The 20,678-nt window shown below is 36.7% G+C and overlaps 2 protein-coding genes across 2 annotated transcripts; one reads left to right on the top strand and one right to left on the bottom strand.

Annotated features, from left to right (window-relative positions):
* Positions 1 to 6,816: 6,816 nt before the first annotated feature.
* dctpp1 (dCTP pyrophosphatase 1) lies at positions 6,817 to 8,381 on the bottom strand. The gene has a single exon (XM_063008793.1). It carries the CDS (start codon positions 8,225 to 8,227, stop codon positions 7,745 to 7,747), a length of 483 nt encoding a protein of 160 aa, XP_062864863.1. The 5' UTR covers positions 8,228 to 8,381; the 3' UTR covers positions 6,817 to 7,744.
* Positions 8,382 to 10,117: 1,736 nt separating this feature from the next.
* Positions 10,118 to 17,274, top strand: gatb (glutamyl-tRNA(Gln) amidotransferase, subunit B). The gene is made up of 13 exons (XM_063009197.1): positions 10,118 to 10,290; positions 10,668 to 10,818; positions 10,942 to 11,055; positions 11,355 to 11,553; positions 11,650 to 11,772; positions 12,172 to 12,285; positions 12,568 to 12,652; positions 13,661 to 13,705; positions 13,799 to 13,991; positions 14,609 to 14,742; positions 15,200 to 15,278; positions 15,769 to 15,903; positions 16,787 to 17,274. Exons 1-13 carry the CDS (start codon positions 10,118 to 10,120, stop codon positions 16,910 to 16,912), a joined length of 1,671 nt encoding a protein of 556 aa, XP_062865267.1. The 3' UTR covers positions 16,913 to 17,274.
* The last annotated feature ends 3,404 nt before the right edge of the window (positions 17,275 to 20,678 follow it).

A 20,678-nucleotide genomic window follows, 5' to 3' on the forward strand; every position in this document is an offset into this window, starting at 1 on the left:
CCCAGCCCAGCTGGATGGCAGAGCTGAGATTCGATACGATGTATTCGAAATCCCAGCTCTGGTGTGCTAGCGTATTTTACCGCTGCGCCACCTGAGCAGCATTTATATATATATATACAGTATATATATATATATATATTTAAATTACTGACACAGTTGACAATTAAAAAAATAATAATTACATTTTCTTGATTACTGGCTAAAGTTTTGTTATAACTGAGCTCCTCTTTAAAAGCAGTTGATGAAAATGAAATGAAAATATCGCTTTTCATTTTCATCAAGATGACAGTCAGATATACTGATCTGTAAATCACACTGACATCAGTCATTGGATTAGAAATGCTGATTATCTTTTAGCTCTAATATTCATATAGTATGTTAAATGAGAACAAAACATAAATGTAATGGAGTACAGGTGGTACCTGGAGGTTTTCTTTTGATCAGGGATGGTACTTTATTTAAAAAGTTGAGGAACTGCTATAACCCGAACCAATTTCCACTAAGACCTCAGCTTGACTCCAATTTGCTTCAGCAATAACTAATAAGCAGACAGGCTACATTTCTGTACAAGTACACACAGAAAAAGGAAAACACATCATTTGTGATTTACACCATGTTTTGCTATAATTTAACCAGTGGGCTTTATTTATTAAAATTGCAAATCTGAAAAGTGGTATATTCACACACACACACACACACACACACACACACACACACACACACACACACACACACACACACACACACACACACACACACACACACACAAACTAAGCTGAAACTAAGCAAGATCTGCAATGTCAAAGTAGCAATACCAAAAATATCTACCATCCATATTTTTTTAGACTCACAGTGTAAAAGGGGAAAATAATGAGTGTGTGGAATACCAATGAAACTCTGTCTCTGTAGCTACCTGATGTGAATATACTTCTCCAAGAGACAAAGCAACAGTGTGCAACCTTCAAATAAAAGATTAAAACTGTGTACTGTAGTGTTTGATGTCATTTCATATCTAAATCTGCTTTGATCAGACGTGGTCAATCAGAACAGAAAAAAACTATATATTTTATTAATTCCAATATTCTTCATAGTGTTGGCTGCTGTAGAAGGTCCTGGGTCTGATCCCCATGCAGGGCGGTCTGGGTCCTTTCTGTGCGGAGTTGCCATGTTCTCCATGTGTCTGTGTGGGTTTCCTCCGGCAGCTCCGGTTTCCTCCCACAGTCCAAAAACATGCAGTCAGGTTAATTGGAGACACTGAATTTCCCTATAGGTGAATGGGTGTGTGTGTGCCCTGCGATGGACTGGCGCCCCATCCAGGGTGTTACTGTGTGCCTTGTATATGGATAAGCAGTTAAGAAAGTGAGTGAGTATATTTTTTCAGTCGTGGTTATATGAAGGGTAAAGATAGATTACAAGAAAAGATTTGTAATGTGTTTTAAATAGTGAAATGTGTTTTGGTTTGGGACACGCTCACAAAGGACTAAAAATGGTAGCTGTGCAATTGTGTACATCCACAAAAATAACTTGAGAATTCAATAAGGACCCTGTCTCAACCACAAAATTACATATTGTAAGCTTCATGGCAAGCTGCTCTTTAGAAATGTTTTGTATCTGGGTAAAGCTGGAATTCATAGATATAACTTTAATAAACATGTTAATTAATTAAAAGACACATTCTTAAGGTCAATATACACATATCAGCCATAACATTAAAACCATCTCCTTGTTTCTACACTCACTGTCCATTTCATCAGCTCCACTTACCATATAGAAGTTCTACAATTACTGACTGTAGTCCATCTGTTTCTCTGCATGCTTTGTTAGCCCCCTATCATGCTGTTCTTCAATGGTCAGGACTCTCCCAGGACCACCACAGAGCAGGTATTATTTAGGTGGTGGATCATTCTCAGCACTGCAGTGACACTGACATGGCGGTAAGTTGTTAGTGTGTGTTGTGCTGGTATGAGTGGATAAGACACAGCAGCGCTGCTGGAGTTTTTAAACACCTCACTGTCACTGCTGGACTGAGAATAGTCCACCAACCAAAAATATATCACGCCAACAGCGCCCTGTGGGCAGCGTCCTGTGACCACTGATGAAGGTCTAGAAGATGACCAACTCAAACAGCAGCAATAGATGAGCGATCGTCTCTGACTTTACATCTACAAGGTGGACCAACTAGGTAGGAGTGTCTAATAGAGTGGACAGTGAGTGGACACGGTATTTAAAAACTCCAGCAGCGCTGCTGTGTCTGATCCACTCATGCCAGCACAACACACACTAACACACCACCACCATGTCAGTGTCACTGCAGTGCTGAGAATGATCCACCACCAAAATAATACCTGCTCTGTGGTGGTCCTGACCATTGGAAAACAGCATGAAAGGGGGCTAAAAAGCATGCAAAGAAACAGATGGACTACAGTCAGTAATTGTAGAACTACAAAGTGCTTCTATATGGTACAAACAACACAAGAAGTTGGAATTTCTCTTAATCCTTTACTTAACAAACAAAAGTACAAAGAAAAGATTTCCACTGACATTTTCACTGACGGGTTTAATTATATTTTGGGATTAAAAACAAATGTTTAATTTTATGCCTTTAAAAAACTTCAAAAAGCAAAGCCAGAGGCATGTTTACCACTGTTACATCACTTCTGTATTAATTACACATTTTAATGCTGTAATAACTAAAGATAATTGTTGCAGTTGTGCAAGTGGACGTGGATACAAGACTTAATCTGCTCAACAGTCCGTGATCCCAGTTGTCTAATTCTCCTAATCATTTTCAGGATTTACCATCAATTTTTGTAAGGATACATTTCTGGATTGCAGGCAGGCCAGTCAAGCTTACACATTCTGTGTCCATGAAGCCATGCTGTTGTAGGGGATGTAGAATAAGGCCTGGTATTGTCATTCTGAAATATCCATGAACGTTCAAAGGAAAAAGTCACCTTGATGGCAGCATGTCTTTACAAATATGCAAGTCACTCATGCAAGTCCATATGCTTCTTTTTATCGTTGGCATGGAGAGATTATTGTCCATTTTTACACTCATCTAACCACACGACAAGTCTTCAATGTCTTTTGGCCCAACTGAAATGAGCTTCAGTTCAGGGAACTCACCAGCATTTCTAGTTAGAATCGATGTATGGCTTTCTCTTTATCTAACAGAGTTTCCAGTAGCGTTTTGTGAAGCAGAGGTAGGCTCTGTTAAGTGGAAATGTTTTTCTAAAGCACTCCATAGCCCATATTTATCACAGTTGCCTGGTGTTTTCTCATGCAATGCTATCTGAGGGCTTGAAGGTCATGCACATTCAACCATGATTTCCAACCTTGTCCTTGACTGTGATTTCTCAAGATCTCCCATATATTCCTGCTATATTATGTATAATAGATGGTGAAGAATCTTGCACTGAGAAATGTTCTTTTTGAACTGATTACCATTTCCGTCATGACGTTTGGCACAAAGTGGTGAGTCATGACCCGTCTTTGCTTGCAAAGTCTGAGCTTTTGGTGAATCATCCTGTTATATTCAATCATGATACCCTCATCTGTTACCGGTATCATTGTGGAATGTTTTAAATGGATGATGAACCTTGAATATTCTATAAACGTTTCACTTTTATTATGCCCCATCCCAGCTTGTGAGTGTTGCAGGCATCAAATTTAACATTACTTTATACAGTTTGGTCAGTCAAAATACTACAGGTCATTTCTTTGTGCTTTTGTCAGTTAAATAAAGGTTTAAAACAAATTCACATCAGACTCCATGTTGATGCAAAACAGCTTCCTCATTAAAGGTTAGAATCATTACTAATTTCCCTATCTACGGATTAAATGCATCATAGTTCTATCATTTATTTTGTAAAATAAATAAATACAAGTTCTTTTTAAGTTAGAACTACAACTGCAACCTTCTCCTATAGGAGCTCTGCACTTTCATTTTGTACCAATTGTTTGTGAGACAGGGGTAGCTGTAGCCTAGTGGTTAAGGTAAGGTTCAATCCCTGCCATCGCCAGGACCTTAACCCTCAGTTGCTTACACTGTATACTGTCACAACTTTAAGCTGCTTTGGATAAAAAAGCATCTGCTAAATGCTGAAAATGTAAATGTGAGAGATCAACAGCTCTGTCATCAATTCAAACACACCAACAGCTGCTATAAATGAATGTCAAGTACCTTTTAGTTGACATTAGCACTAGGCAAACAATGACCTCTGTTAGTTATCGTTTAATTATCACCATCCTTAGTCAGGTGTCCACATACTTTTGGTCATATAGGGTATAAGTTTGAACAATGACCTATTGTAGTGCTTGATTAGTTTACACTCCATTCTTCATCATGTTTTCAAACATCAGTACAGAATAAAGGACCCTAACAGTAATGCATTATACATTGTATATGGTGAGTGTGGCCATAGTCAGAATGCCCTCTGTTTGCCAGAGCCACAGATCCACTAATCATGTTGTATAGTGTGGATGCATTGCGCCCCCTTCTGTCAGATTTAATCATCTCATTACAGATTTAAAGTGTAGCAAGCAATATCTTCCATAGCAACAGTGCTACATAGCAACATCTGATGAATAAATGGGGAGTGTGTGGATAGCAGCAACAGATTAGGACATCACACATTGTGAATGTGGCCTTGTAATAATCATTTTCACACCGATTTCGGGTTTATTTTATTCAAGATATAAGTAACCAAACAGATTTGGAGGAATGTTATTCACACTTCTGCACACATATGGCTACATACATGGCATACACTTGTTTACAGCAGAAAAACAAAGGCTATATTGTGTATTTCAGGATCAGGTGTTATACAAAGTCCAGAATCTTTTGGACGGTGTCTTTTCAGATCGTCATCCCTGGAACAGTTCTATTTTATGGGATTAATGGCAGGGCAGTTAAATGAATGACAGAATGCACCAAGCAAAACCATCAGTCATTCCCTCAATTGAGCAAATATGTTGACCTGATTGTTTTTCCACAGATAATGTACAATTTGGCAATTAATTGATCAATTAATCATTTAGATAAATCAATTTGCTGGTGTCAGTCATCATATAAGCATTTCTACCATCTGTTAAGGGGTGGCACGGTGGTTAAGTGGGTAGCAATGTCGCCTCACAGCAAGAAGGTCCTGGGTTCGATCCACAGGCGGGGCGGTCCGGGTCCTTTCTGTGTGGAGTTCGCATGTTCTCCCCGTGTCTGCGTGGGTTTACTCCGGGTGCTCCGGTTTCCTCCCACAGTCCAGAGACATGCAAGTGAGGTGAATTGGAGATACTAAATTGTCCATGACTGTGTTCGATATTAAACTTGTGAACTGATGAAGCTTGTGTAATGAGTAACTACCATTCCTGTCATGAATGTAACCAGAGTGTAAAACATGACGTTAAAATCCCAATAAACAAACAAACAAACAATCTGTTAAAAGCAGATATCATAAATTAGTCTGCTTGTTTTTTTTGTTTTTTTTTAAAGTTCATCATTAAGCCTGCTGCCTCATTGATATACATTTTACCCCTTCAAAAATGAATCAGTATAGACTGATAAAGTTTACCCAGTATTGCTCAAACTTAATTACAGCACACACTGTAATTAACTTTAATGAGTTAACCAATCAGATAATCTAGTTGAATCATTTGGTAAGATAAAGGATTATGTTCTAAATCAAGTCTTTCATATTAAAACAATGGAATCATTAAAATGAACCTTGTGGTTGCCAACCATATCAATCTACCTGATTGGTCAAGACCCTTTATAAGGTACGTCTACATAAGCGATAACAGAAGGAACAGAAATAAGCAAAAAGCATCAGCTTGATGGGGTCTGGCGAAATGTGGTTTACATAACTATCCTGACCCGTTAATTGCAGTGAAGGTTTTAGTAATTAACCTATATGATAGCATTTTGGAATGAATGTACTGTACACACTTCAGATGGCGGAGGTGAGCTGTTAGAAACACCAGTTCTAAATAAGTCTTCAGCCACCTATATATTTGGAAAGACAATGGTGTAAACATGCCACTGTTGTAGTTTACAGTTGCATACCATTACGCTAATCAATAAATTGTGTTTAGTTCATGCAAGCTGTATAATAAGCAGTCAGTGATCATATTGATCAAAGCTTGAAACAGCTGGAATTCAAATGCAGAATTAATCAATTGTTGAATCAACTTTGACATCAGTTGATATTCACACTAGCATTTAATAAATGTATTTGAATATACAGTATTTCACTTCTTCTTCTTTCGGCTTTTTCCCTTTCTCAGGGGTCGCCACAGCGAGTCATCCTCATGATCGCTCATTGATTTGGCACAATTTTTACGCCGGATGCCCTTCCTGACACAACCCTCCCTAATTTATCCGGGCTTGGGACCGGCACTACAATGCACTAGTGCATCTAGCGGCTAGGTATCTATAGGACAATTCAGTGTTTCCAATTAACCTGGTGGCATGTTTTTGGACTGTGGGAGGAAACCGGAGTACCCGGAGGAAACCCACGCGGACACGGGGAGAACATGCAAACTCCACACAGAAAGGACCCGGACCGCCCCACCTGGGGATTGAACCCAGGACCTTCTTGTTGTGAGCCGACAGTGCTACCCACTAAGCCACCGTGCCGCGAATATACAGTATTTCACTAATGTATCCAAAATATCAGCTGCTGATCCGCATGTTGCACCCACCCGACTAGAACATAGCAAATCTATAATCATTATTACCCGTTTATACTTCGCTCCCAGGAGCGGCAACTCTCATGCCCGATCTGGTTTATGAAGAAAAACGAAATGATTCACAAATCAAAATTTAAATAACTGATGCACTTTTAATGCTTAGAGGTGGATTACAACAAAAACGTATAGCAGAAAAGTAATGAGACAATGAAGCATGAGTCAAGTGCAACAATCTGCATTTACTGTGGGGGGGTAAGAGGGAACCAAACATCAGCAGATATTACAAAGTTCTGATTGTACTTGCAAGGGGCCAACAGTGTGTCACAGTTTAAAATAAAAATAAACAGAAAACGTTCAACGTTATGGTCCCTGCAAATAAGGGTAAAAACATTATTTTCAACTATAAAAAGCACTGAATAACTTGGCTGTAACAGAGTCCAGTTGACAACATTAAACATTTACACTGATCAATCAATTGGACTGGGATAACAAGTCACAACCTTTAGTTTTTAATAAGTAAAAAAAAGGTGTTTGTATAAGCTGATGTATTAGATGTGGTACAAACAAATCAATTAAACAAATCAATTAATTCAGGCCTGGTGTCACATACCTTTGTATTCTTATCACTAACTGATGTCAATCTTTTGCTGTCTAGGTTAACTGGAAGTGGTTTCGATGAACACTTTTCTTTTTAAACCAATACCAGATGTATCTAAATAAGTGATTGTCAGTGTTCGGTTTAGTTGTGAAACTTTACTACAATTAATAAGACTGAGAAACTGATATCATATCAAAAAAGTTGAAGCGATCCGCCACAATGCTTGGAGTATTTTGGACATCTTATAAAATATGGTCTGAACATTGCCAAAGAAAGTCAAAGGAAAATACAGTTCTGATTAACACAGTACTCTTTGGCAATGAAATATATACATCCAGTGAGTGAATTCATCACTGACCAGTGCAGTTTGAAACCAATGGTTTAGATAGTCTGGGAACAGCACATGCAGGTTCAGTATCAATCCACAAAAGTTCTGATGTTGAGCACAAAGTCACTAAACATTCAGTCCTGATACTCGGTGTATTTTTTGGCAGAACCGTGTACTTTGCTGGCTGGATATTTAAGCCTGTTGAGGGCCATTTTCTGCAGAACAGCTTGAGGCAGGTCCACATGGCATTTCTCAGCCAGCTCCACCAGGTAGATCAGCACATCACTGAGCTCCTGAGCAAGGTGCTCCCGCTCGGACGCGCTCCAATCCGGTAAACCCTCCTTCACTTCTCCCCGCCACTGGAAGAGCTCAGAGACTTCACCAACCTCCCCGACCAGAGCCAGCAGCAGGTTACGGGGCTGGTGGAACTGGTTCCAGTTCCTCTCGTCAGTGAACTGGGCTTGTAGGCGGCGGATCTCCTCCAGACTGGGTTCTGAGCTGAATCTGAAGCTCTCGGTCTCATCCGCGGCCGCTTCACCGTTCAGGTGGTTAACATGAACAGCACTGCTCTCTGATGCGCCATTCAAGTGAAGAGAAGCGTCCTGCCCTGCTGCCATTCTTATTACTCAAATCTCAGCTGTCTCAGCAACGTTTCAGATTTATAAAACTTTAATAAAATAAATAGACTTAAAAATGAGAAATCAAACCGTGGACAGACCACGCGTGAATCTCCCGCACAGGAAATGTACAGCAGGCCGCGTCACAGCACATAAACACTACATCAGCGTGTCAAAATAAAAGTACCTAACTGTGTATTTTTATATACTGATATCAGTCTGGTGTATATTTGGGTCAAGATTACTGCAATTCTTTAATCAATAATATCTTACTAGCAAAGTTTTATATACACATACACACACACACACACACACACACACACACACACACACACACACACGAAGACACCAAGACACCTTACCCCCCCACTTTGTTTTTTTAGATTGTGTTGGTGTAATAACACAAGAAAGCTTCTAATTAATGTAATATGTTAATAGTTCACATTCTAATATAAAACAATGTGACTAACTAGTGTATTTTCATATACTGATATCAGTTTGGTGTACGTCTGGGTCAGGATCATTGCAATTCTTCATTTAATAATATCTTAATAGCAAAGTTTTATATACACACATACAGACACCTTAAAGCCCCCCTTTATTTTTAGTCTTTTTCAAATAGTAAATATTTTACAGATTGAATTGCTAATTAATTTAATATGTTAATAGTTCACATTCTAATATAAAACAATGTGACTAACTGGTGTATTTCATATACTGATATCAGTTTGGCGTATTTCTGGGTCAAGGTTATTGCAATTCTTTAATCAATAATATCAGCAAAGTTTTATACACACACACACACACACACACACATAGACACCTTAACACATAGTTCCCCTTTATTTATAGTCTTTATAAATTGTAAATATTTTTCAGATTGAATTGCTGTAATAACACAAGAAAACTTCTAATGAATGTAATATGTTCATAGTTCACATTCTAATATAAAACAATGTGACTAACTGGTGTATTTTTATATACTGATATCAATTCAGTGTATTTCTTGGTCAAGGTTATTGCAATTCTTTAATCCATAATATCTTCCTAGCAAAGTTTTATATACACACACAAGTAGACCCCCTAAAGTTCCCCTTTATTTATAGTCTTTTTCAAATTGTAAATATTTTTAGATTGCATTCCTGTAATAACACAAGAAAGCTTCTAATTAATGTAATACGTTAATAGCTCACATTCTAATATAAAACAATGTTTTGCCATAAAATAATATAAAACAATAATATATTTTTTAAAATTATAGTTTGTTTGTTGGTGTTTGTTGTAGCATTATTGTTAATTTATCTTAAGCCTTAATTTAAATGTATAAATATATATATTACCGTTATAGTAAATTAAATACTACTACTGCTACTAACAACAATAACAACAATAACAATAACAATAATAATAATAATAATAATAATAGTCCCTGCCGCGTAGGAGGCTTAGAAAAAAGAACATGTTTATTATAAGACGAATGTTTTGATTTTAATATTATGGTGCTAAAGCTACTAAGCTGCTCAACAGTTATTAAGTTAATTTAAAGTATCTTAAAAGTTATTAAAACATATAAAGCCACCAGTTGGGCTAACAGACATTTGGAGACAAGTTCTACAGTCTTTAATAATATTAGTGTTGTAATAATAAGTGTTGTGCTGTGCTGTTATTATTAAGTACATGTATAATAAATGTAGACGTACATAAAGCCATGTTGTGTACAGACAGTACACAGTACAGTAATATCATTTACTTACGTTTATACAGCTCTTCTTTTTCCTTTTCGTTTGTTTGTGTAAATGTGTAGTTGTTGCGAGATTAGCACGTTAGCTCAGTGGAACAGAGACTCTTCAGAACTACATTTCCCAGTGCACCTTTCTTCAAAACACAAACATGGCGGCACCCTGTTGGAGGAGCAGCGTTATGCTGCACAAGTTAAATAAATGTATTAGATTTAACCTGATATTTAGTAGTAAATCTCAGAGTAATGTGTGGAATGTAATCATTAGGAACATCTGCACACATGGATCTAAATGCCAACTGCAACACAAACTGCAGAAAAAGAGGTTAGAAACTTACTCAAGTTCAATGTCATTACACTGTCTACTTAGGAATTATCTGATATTCTCCCATCTCTCAAAAATCATGCAAAAGGTGGATTGATTGCTCGACTTTGCCCAGATAGTTTAGGTGATTTACATGCACTTAATGGAACTGTATGCCATGGCAAATAACATCTGGTCAGTGGGGTCCTATAGGGGTCCCTTTTGATTGATAAATGGGGTACAGAGGATGACAAGGTTAAAGTTAGCAATTATATAGCCACAGAGTTAATCTGTATGGTAGGTATATCTTACAAAATAATCAGTAAATGTATGTAACAGATGAGTGAACCTAATAAAGTGATGGAATATCTTACCTTTTATTCATTTTTATTTAAAAGTTCTCCTCAGATGGTGGGTGTGGTAGCCCTGGAGATCCATGCACAGATTCAGGCCACTTCAAAGCTGTTCTCGAGCTCAGGGGTTGGATTCTCCGCTCCACCCAACTCACTAGTGTCATTTTTCGATGCATCACTACCTGGCACGCTGCCGGTAAGTTTTGTCATCTGTATGTAATCATTAAGCTCAGGAATGAATCAGTTATTTGTAATTAGTTGTGCTTCTACAGAAGTGTATCCCATTTTTATTGATTGCTTGTGTGTCAATTTTCTTCAGGTTCTGAACAAGAGGTGTGTAGAGGCTGCAGTGATGACCGGCCTTGCTCTCAACTGCAAAGTTAACACAAAGTCTCTATTCGACAGGAAGCACTACTTTTATGCGGACCTGCCAGTAAGTCCTTTAAGTCATAGACATGTACTTGTTTTAAGGGTGCTTTATCAGCTTTATTTATTAGCTAGCTTGTTGGTTTAACTCTTGTATTCACTTGGGGTTGTTTTTTTTTTTTTTTTCCATCTCTATCCTCCTCATCTGTAAGATATGTGGCATTATGGCATATGTGGCAGATCTAAACCACCCACCCCCAAAAAAATTTTTTCACAAAATCAAAACAGTTAAAATTACCATTAAAATATTAATAATTTTTCCTCTACATTTTTTCTGAAACCATTTTATTTGCTCTACCCTTTGAGGCAGGTTACCAGATCACACAGCAGAGACAGCCCATAGCTGTAAACGGACTACTAACCTACAGTTATTTAAGAGGGAAGAAGAGGAGTGAGGTGATTACGAAGAGTGTAAGAATAAGACAGATCCAGCTGGAACAGGACAGTGGGAAAAGTCTACACGATGAGGAGAGGAGCCAAACACTTATCGACCTTAACCGTGCAGGTATAGCACAATTATTGATTTATTGATACATTGATATATTATAGGATTGTAGGAATGTTTCTTTATCTTCTCTTTCTGTCTGTTACCTTAATGCAGGTGTGGGTCTGATGGAGCTAGTGATGGAAACTGATATGTATTGTGGTGAAGAAGCAGCGGCAGCAGTTCGAGAACTTCAGCTCATCCTACAAACACTCGGTACCTGCCAGGGAAACATGGCTGGTGTGTAACACGCACACACACACACACACACATACATACTTTAAACGACAAATCTATGAGACTATTAAAAAATGCATATGAAGTTTGATTTAAAAATGGGTCTGTATACCAGTCACTAACCAGTAGTAATCAGAATTTGAATCTTTATTTATTCGCCGTGTACTAGGAATTTCTTTTGATGTAGGTGTCAACATTTAGATAGTTAAATATAATAAATAGAGAAAAAAAATGGTTGAATAGACTCAACCTAGAGGAAGTGGACAGACAAGGATGAAAAGCAGGTCTAGACTGACTGTATAAGAGCAGAGTGAAGTGAATTCAGACCAGTAAACTTTACATTTTAATACCCGTGTTTATATTCAGGTATATAATCCACATGTTTTATGATCTCTTTCGTAGAGGGCCAGTTGCGAGTTGATGCCAACGTTTCAGTCCATTATCCAGGAGAGCCCCTTGGTGTTCGAACTGAAGTGAAAAACATCAACAGCGCCAGATTTGTCGCCAGAGCTATCGGTACGGATATAAATTAACATTCACAGAGAACCTTTTTGGTCAGTGAGCCATTTTTGTGTTGATTTTAAGGTGTGCTTTGAAACTGTTTGAAACTAAAACCAATTTAAGCTAACTGGCAACCATAGCCCAGCTGGCTGAGGCAGGCAGGTTTCTGCTGGTTCGTGATGGAAGTCGTATCATCATGTATCTGAAGTTGCCCAGGGTCTTTGAATAAAAAAAACATATCATTACAAATCCACCACCATATTTCACAGTGCTATTTAACCTGTTTATGTTAATCAGATTATGAGATCCAGAGGCAGATTGAGGTTCTAGAGTGTGGAGGAACTGTACTAAATGAGACTCGAGCCTTTGACAGCAAAACAGGGTAAGGAATTTGAATAATAGTGCATCATAAATCAGTAATAAATATTATACTGCACACACACTGCATTCACAGCTTTTGTCATCAGCTGCTTTTATTTAATGGTTCTAATTCTATCTTTAAAAAAAACATTGTTCATATATACTTAAGCAATAGAACACGAGAGGGAGTGTGTTATCGCGAATAACGCACGACCTCAAGTGATCTATTGCTTTTATACAACAGTTTTTACAAAATAAAGAAAGAAAATAAATCAAAGAAGCCCTGAATTTCATAATAAATATGCTTTAATATTGACAATACCTTCCACCAAAAAGTAGTTCCACAACGAATATAAAGTTTAACACTACAAAGCAGACATCCCAAGTTGCAAAAACTAATTTCAGGGAGGTAAGAACAAGAAGAAGAAAAAGTCAAGAACCCCCGAAGAGAAAAAAATGAAACAAAAAACATCTTGCACACACCAAAGGATTATGGGTGATAACTGAACTTTTAGGAGCTGCTAACTGTGCTATTAAGCTAACTGTTCGCGTTACAAACACATTATTGTTCCCTACATAGTGCACTAGATTGTGTATCGGATAATGCATTCATGTTCACTACATAGTGCACTAGACAATATATTAGACAATTGATTTATGTTCCCTACACACTGCGCTAGATTGTATATCAGATAACGGATTTAAAACGCGATCGGGAAAAAAAGTCTGTGTCGCCTGCGTGCGCGTTTGTGTGCATGAAGCTTGTCGTTACTGGCAACGCGTCAGTGGAATAATACCATTGTGGTGTGAAAAGACCGTGCTGTTATCACGAATATCAGCACGGTTAGAACGCTTCTCAACCAATCAGATTGTAAGGTCGGAACTACCTGTTGTATAATTATACATATATTGTGTACAAATTAAGCTCCACAAACACATGAGGTCCATAAACACATGAATATGATTAAGTATTCTGTGCTTTCTGTTATTTATTTAACTTATAATAAATAATTCTGTTCTTGCCTCACAGAATAACAGTTCCTATGAGAGATAAAGAAGGTCTGCAGGACTACAGGTCAGTACTGAAAGAGTATAAACGTCTTTCCTTACTGAACATTCAACAACAGAAACATGAACTAAACTGGAATCTTTACTCTCTTTCTCTCAGGTTTATGCCAGAGCCCAATCTTCCTCCTCTTTTTGTTTACGAGGATGTAGACTCAGTGCCTGATGGTGTTGACCTGGCCCATGTGGTGGTGATTGACAGATTAGGAGCCCAGTTACCTGAACTGCCTGGACAGAAGAGGATAAGACTCGTTGATGAGTACGGCCTCCTTCCTGAACACAGCTTCACTCTGGTGGTGAGAAAAGAAATACAGAATGAAACAGACGTCTCTTTTACACTCCAAACTCCTGTAAATATTGGTCTTTTTACTGGTAATGATAAACTGGTGTGTGAATCACACAGCAATTTACCAGGTTTAATCTTTTTACACATGATGTGACGTTACCAATCACATATTCAATAAATATGATGTAATCAAAACTTTATTAAACTTTACTAAATATTTAACGTCCCGGATACGAATGCTGGGGGTTCGAATCCCGGACTAGACTCACAAATGCAGAAGGTGCATGGTGTTATGTTAACCTAGCCATTAGGGGAGGGAAGGGGTACATATCAGTGCACCATTAGTTTTGGTCCCAAGTACCAAATCAAGCATGCAAATGAATGCAAAACTGCTGCTTACTAAATGTTTTTCCCCCACACTGTGCGTGAGAGCCCAAGCAGATCAGATATCCCAGTATACCTATTTACTATTTAAACTTTAACATCCATATTTTATAATTGATGTTTAATTCTAAAAAAAAAAAATCTCAGTGTGTGTAGGTTTTATTAATGAAATCAAATGCATGTGTTAAGTGAAATAATTAATTAATAATAATTAATTAATAAATGTATATTTTTTTAATGAAGAATGAAGAAGGACTGTTGGACTTTTTCATGAGGGTTGTCCAGAACACCAAACTGGAACCAAGGAAGCTGATTGGCTGGGTGATGCAGGAGCTGCTTGGTAATCTGAATCAGCAGAACCTAAAGGTCACACAGAGGTTAGTAACTCATTGGGGAATATTTATATTAATTACAAAGTAAAGTATAAGAAGTTTGATGCATCTAGGAACAGAAGCTCGATCAGACATTCAAAACAATCTGAGTATTAGGAGGTTCACTTGTCAGTGAACCTCTTTAAGTGACCTACAATGACCAATGGTCATACTTCTGGTCATTTTGAATAAAAGTGTGTTATTTACACCAAGCAGCAAAAGGGATGTGCAGTTTTTCAGGCCTGGAGCAGAGTTGGTGAACTGTGGTGTCTAATAATGAGGTCCCCTGTGTTCAAACACACACTTTCTCTCTCTCTCTCTCCCTCTCTCTCACACACAGACCCTCACACACCCTTATGACTAGAAGCAAGTGTTTTATTTCAACACATGGACATCTAGAGGAACAACTGAGTTTTGTTATGCATTTATTTGTCTCACCTCTGTCTCTGCCTCTCTCCATCAGCCCTGTGTCACCTGATGCTCTTGCAGAGCTGCTGAATTTACTCGATTCTGATATCATTTCATCTTCTGCTGCCAAAGCGGTGAGTCCTTATTGCAGTGTAGGGGCTGTATTCTGGAATATGTGAGCACTAGGGGTAAAATTGGCTTGCAGCATGTGATGCACATGGTCCTGTTGAACTGCCTCGTATTTCCTGGTCGTAATAGGATGATGCAAAGCAATCAGTTAACCTAATCAAGTTTACTAAATGATGCCCATCCTCACTGCACTAAACTGTTGGAAGCAGACATGGGTTGAAAGCATCTTTTGGCTTCCTGTATACACACATCTATCCTATTAAATAATATATATAATTAAAGCTGACTTTAATACTATTGCTCAGAGTATCTCATTTTATGCTGTTTATGCTACATTATCGTCTCTGTGATCTTTACAAACTTGAAATAATTAGCATTAAAGGCCAATGTTTTCTATTAAGACTGTCTTATAGATTATAGCTTTCCCAGTGGTCGCCCTGTAATAGCCAGTACACTGCAGAAGTATTTCAATTAAAACACAGCTTGTGTGTCTAGATATTTCAGGAAATGTGGAGGGCTCCAGAAAAGTGTGTAAAGCAGCTGGTAAAGGAACTGGATTTGGGGCTCATCAGTGATCGAGAGGAACTCATCAAAATCTGCCAAAGAGTGATAGAAACCAATCCTGAACTGGTGAGGCTTACCGAGGTTTATTATACACATGAATCCACGTTCATAACAAATCTTATCATTAGTTCTTAATCAAGAATTGCTTCCTGATACTGATTCTTGGAAGATCTATGAAGAATATGTTGTTATGGATGATTTATGGGTTCTTGAATGAATATTAGTTATGGTTGGCTACGGTATTGTCATGAATGAAATCGCATTAAAATGATGCTGTAATTAAAATAAAAAATAATACGTTAATGTAATGTTGTATATATAATAATAATAATAGAAACCAAATGCTCACTAGTCCACTGGTAAAATATATGCGATATTTAACATTTGTTATGGATTTAAACAGACTTTAAAATTCGGAGTTGGTTTTTTAAGTTATAATGCAAACTTTACATTCAAAAAAATTTTTTATTTTTAATGTGGTTTTGCCTCTTTTCATTCTAAAATGCTTCATAGATTACTGTTGGACTTAAAAAAATGAAATTGCAAAAGTCTTTGGTATTGCAATTGAGGTAGACATCTATAGAACACAGAGAAACAAAATTGTTGAAATATGTGATTAAAGCAAGTGTATCAAAGACAAAAAACAGCATATGTAAAACACAAATCCAGTCTGGCTTGTTTACATTTCCCCTCTAGTCACATTGTAGACGTACCCATAAGCCAAACCCAGGCTTGTCCTGATCCTAGCTGTTCAAACTTGCCATGTTTGAGTCTCATGCATGTTTGAAAGACGACTAAAGACCCACTTTACCAAGCACTCAGATAGAAACAAATTACTTCAAATTCTATTACAAAAACACATTTCTGCTAAATGATGGAACTGGAAATGTAAATCTTACTTGGACAAATCAAAAAGCCTTGCTGATTGTGTTTGTGTTTTGGCCTTCAGGTGCAGGCGATCAGAGGAGGCAATAAGAAGGTTCTCAATAAGCTGATGGGGGCCGTTCAGAAAGAAACCAAGGGTCGAGCTGATCCAGTCCAAGTTAGGAAACTCCTGGAGGAATTAACATTGTGACCAAAGTGAAATGTACTGATTGATATTTACATATTACATGCAAGATATAACAGTTCAACTAATGAGAGGATCAATAATGAACTGATAAATTATGTGTTCCTGTTTTTTGTAACTAGTTATTGTAAACATTTGAACCGGTTATATTCCTGCTGATATAACTGATGTGTGTTAATGTTTTATGTTGCACATGTTTGATTTCCTGTTGCCATCAGATCACTGTCAAACAGAATTCTATGAGGTGTGAAAGACTTGGCTATCAGGGGGAATAAATGTACAAATATTTAAATGCTGACCTGTTTTTACATCCAGTGTTTTCTATTTTTGTTTGTGCATCACTTACCTTTTATAATGGAACTAAGTAAATAAAAATAAGAGGTGCAAGAGGAGCCAAACACAGGCAACCTTAAGCTACGTTCATTCATTCAGAACTGCTTTATCCATGTCAGTGTTGCGGTGAGTCTAAAATTCATTCCAGAAACAGTGCAGACAACAGCTCACAACAGGGCACTAAACATTCACTCACTCATTCATACTCACCCAAATTTAGGGTACATTTAAAAGTAGCTTATCCACATATAACCATTCCTAAAGGACATACCAAACACTGCAAAAGTCACATTAGGAATTAAGACTAAGTCTTCCCAAAAGAGTAGAGGCTGTTATTGCCACAAAAAGGATCAACTTCATTTTAATGCTTATGGTTTTAGAATGGGATTTTCAACAAGATTATAGTCAGGTGCTCACATACTTTTGGCCATATAGTTTACATGTTTTACCAGTGTAAGTAAACTTTTGACTTTAAACAGTAGACTATGAGCTACTGAGGTGAAGTGACAAATAATACCCTTATACATTAACTTTATTTAATTTATCTTTGTTAAATTGATGTAGTCGATGTCAATATTTTCCAATCATGTTGGATAAATTAAACCATTTAAATAAACAGATCCTTATAAAGGGCAAACTCGCAAAAACAGCTGAACAGCGCTCGCTAGTGGCGCAGAACTGCTCTGCTCTATAAAAAATGAGCTGCAAAGCAATTGAATGATTAAAATGATCTATGATATACACTAATAGGATAAAACATTAGGACCACCTGCCTGTAAGGGTCTCTGACCCACTGAAACTTCACAATGCATCTAAAAGAGTACCATGTTATGAGGTGGATCATCCTATTAAGCATCCTGGGGCCAGCCTATTCCCAGATAAATGATGCACATGTGCCTGGCTGTCAACCTAATCTTGGAAAAACAGAATTAGTAGATTAAGTCATTATCAAAAGGGGTGCCCACATAGTGTAACCTAATACTTTTAACCTTAACAAAGTGTAAAACTACACATGGATCTTTTGTCATCCATTTCAGTACAAACCTAATGAAAATAATGCATCTTATAAATCTGTAAAAAATACAGAAGACTCTTTCTATAGTTCACACAAAAAGTTACACAGACCAAAAGAAAGTGAATGAAATAACATCAGATCAATGAACAATAAGTGAAATATTGTCCCAAAGTACAGTTATTTTTAGTTTAAATTATGTCCTAATGTGTATAAATCATATTATAATAATTTGTAGAAAAAAAGGCTTCATAGCCATCATTACAGAGAGCAAGCAACATTGTATCCACATAACATAACTTAGCAAAGCATAGCACAGTATAGCTACATTGAGATTTCCCAAAATATCTGTTTAACAATACCCATCATTATTAACTTTTTAGTCTCGAGTTTTATGAGCATTTGAAAATCTTATTCTGTATTAGTTCTTAATTTAATAGCAACAGTGGAAAACTTTAGGAGACAAAGGAACTGTTATGCACATTATTTCTTTTTAACTGCATTCTGAACCACTTGAACCTCTGATTCAAGCCACTTCAATTGGTTTAGTTGCTATTGTTTAAATAAAGGAGTGTTCACAAAAAAATTTGCATATGTAGGCAACAAACAGCAAACAATCATCTTACAATGAAACTTGAAATTCAGTTTAATTCCTATAAAAAAATCACCAAGTACATAATGGAACTGACTGATTAAAAAGTGCTTTCCTACACACACATTTACACAAAGTCTTTATTAGACTAAATTACTCATTTTATCGTTTCTGAGCTCAATGCTGCAGGGCAAAACAGCAGAAACATTCACACAGCATAACATTAAAATGCAAACAATCTAAACAGACGCATCATAGCAGTGTCAAATAATTCATGGAAATGATTTATTCTTCTCATGTCATTATCCACTCACACATTTCCATAATCTATAGAACGATGCTTTATAAATATTCCTAATATTAAAAAAAATAACATGTACAAACCGTTGCAATGAAAATATTTCTATATAGGCTGGAATATCTTCTTCTTATCTAAATGTAATCAGATTACATTCATGATTATCATTTTTGGGTGAAGGCACAATTTTATTAACATTCAAAGTTCTGCACATAAATTAGTCTCAAAAGTGCATCCATTAAGACAATACGTGATGTTAGCATGATTGCAAATTGAAGTACCTTTAATTTCAGTGTGAAATCTCAGTACAGTGAATAAAAATAAATTTAGGCTGTTTTTATACATGATAAAACAATCTCTCAGCACTGCACAAACATTCATCTGGACTTTAAAATTCCACAACACAAAACAGTTGACGAAACATGACGAACAACATATAATAATAATATTGAGGATCACTGATGACCAGGTCGATTTTTGTGTATGGCTTTCCCCCCTTCAGTTGTATTACAAAATTTTAAGCATTCAAAAATGAAAGGAACAGTCTATAAGGTACACAGTATTTTCTTTACCCTGCACATAGATGAACAGCTAATTCATGTGCTGTCTAAAAATTACTTTAATTTTGTAGTGTAGCATTGCACTTCTAACTACCAGTTTTAGATCTAGATAAACTGCTTGTCCTATTAGCTTTTTAAAAATAATAATTAAAAAAAATGCCAATTTGTGTTAAAAACAAACATATGTACTGTGCATTTGATTAGTTTTATTAAACAAGTCAATTCATTAAATACACTTGCACATTAAAGATTGATAGAGCAGTGAAAAATATAATTATTGTGATAGATACATTTAATATCAACAACCAGTCTGTGTGTGTTTCCTAGCCAAAGACACAGTACATACGTTTAACATAGAAACACGGCAAAATTAATCCTGTACATTTAAATACCCATCCCCACTGGAAAGTAACATTCAAACCCCAGCTACTCTTCTGTCATTAATACACTGTGCTCATTTTAAATACAAATAAACCTATACAAGTGAATATCAAGGTAAGACTTGAATAAAAATTTAGCAATTAAAAATGTACCTATTATTGATATAACGTTATTGATATGACAAGCGTTGAGTCTGGTATCAAAAGCATTTTCACTTTATCATTTATTTAAAAATTACCTGATAAAGCAGGTCCATTTTTAGAGTGACAAAGTCCTGATCATAAGTAGGAAAGCAGTACAGCTATTGTAGGAGCATAGATGCTGATAAAACGTACTGATAATGCTTTTAATGAAGAGTTTGTTTCCACTTCATATACAAAGGATACTAGATGTGACTAAACCATGATAAGAAGATTAGTTCTGAGCTTACAAAACTACCATAGACATATTATCAGTATTTTATTATTATGGGGGGAGAACATCTTTCAGACCTTAATGAAGATTTGTGTATCCCAAAAAGTTTGAATGATTTTAGGATGGAAAAGGAAAAAAAGATCAAGATGATGTAAGTGCATCAGGGTAAGCAATAAGTTACA

This window comes from Trichomycterus rosablanca, chromosome 14, assembly GCF_030014385.1.
Source record: "Trichomycterus rosablanca isolate fTriRos1 chromosome 14, fTriRos1.hap1, whole genome shotgun sequence".
Lineage (NCBI taxonomy): Eukaryota > Metazoa > Chordata > Actinopteri > Siluriformes > Trichomycteridae > Trichomycterus > Trichomycterus rosablanca.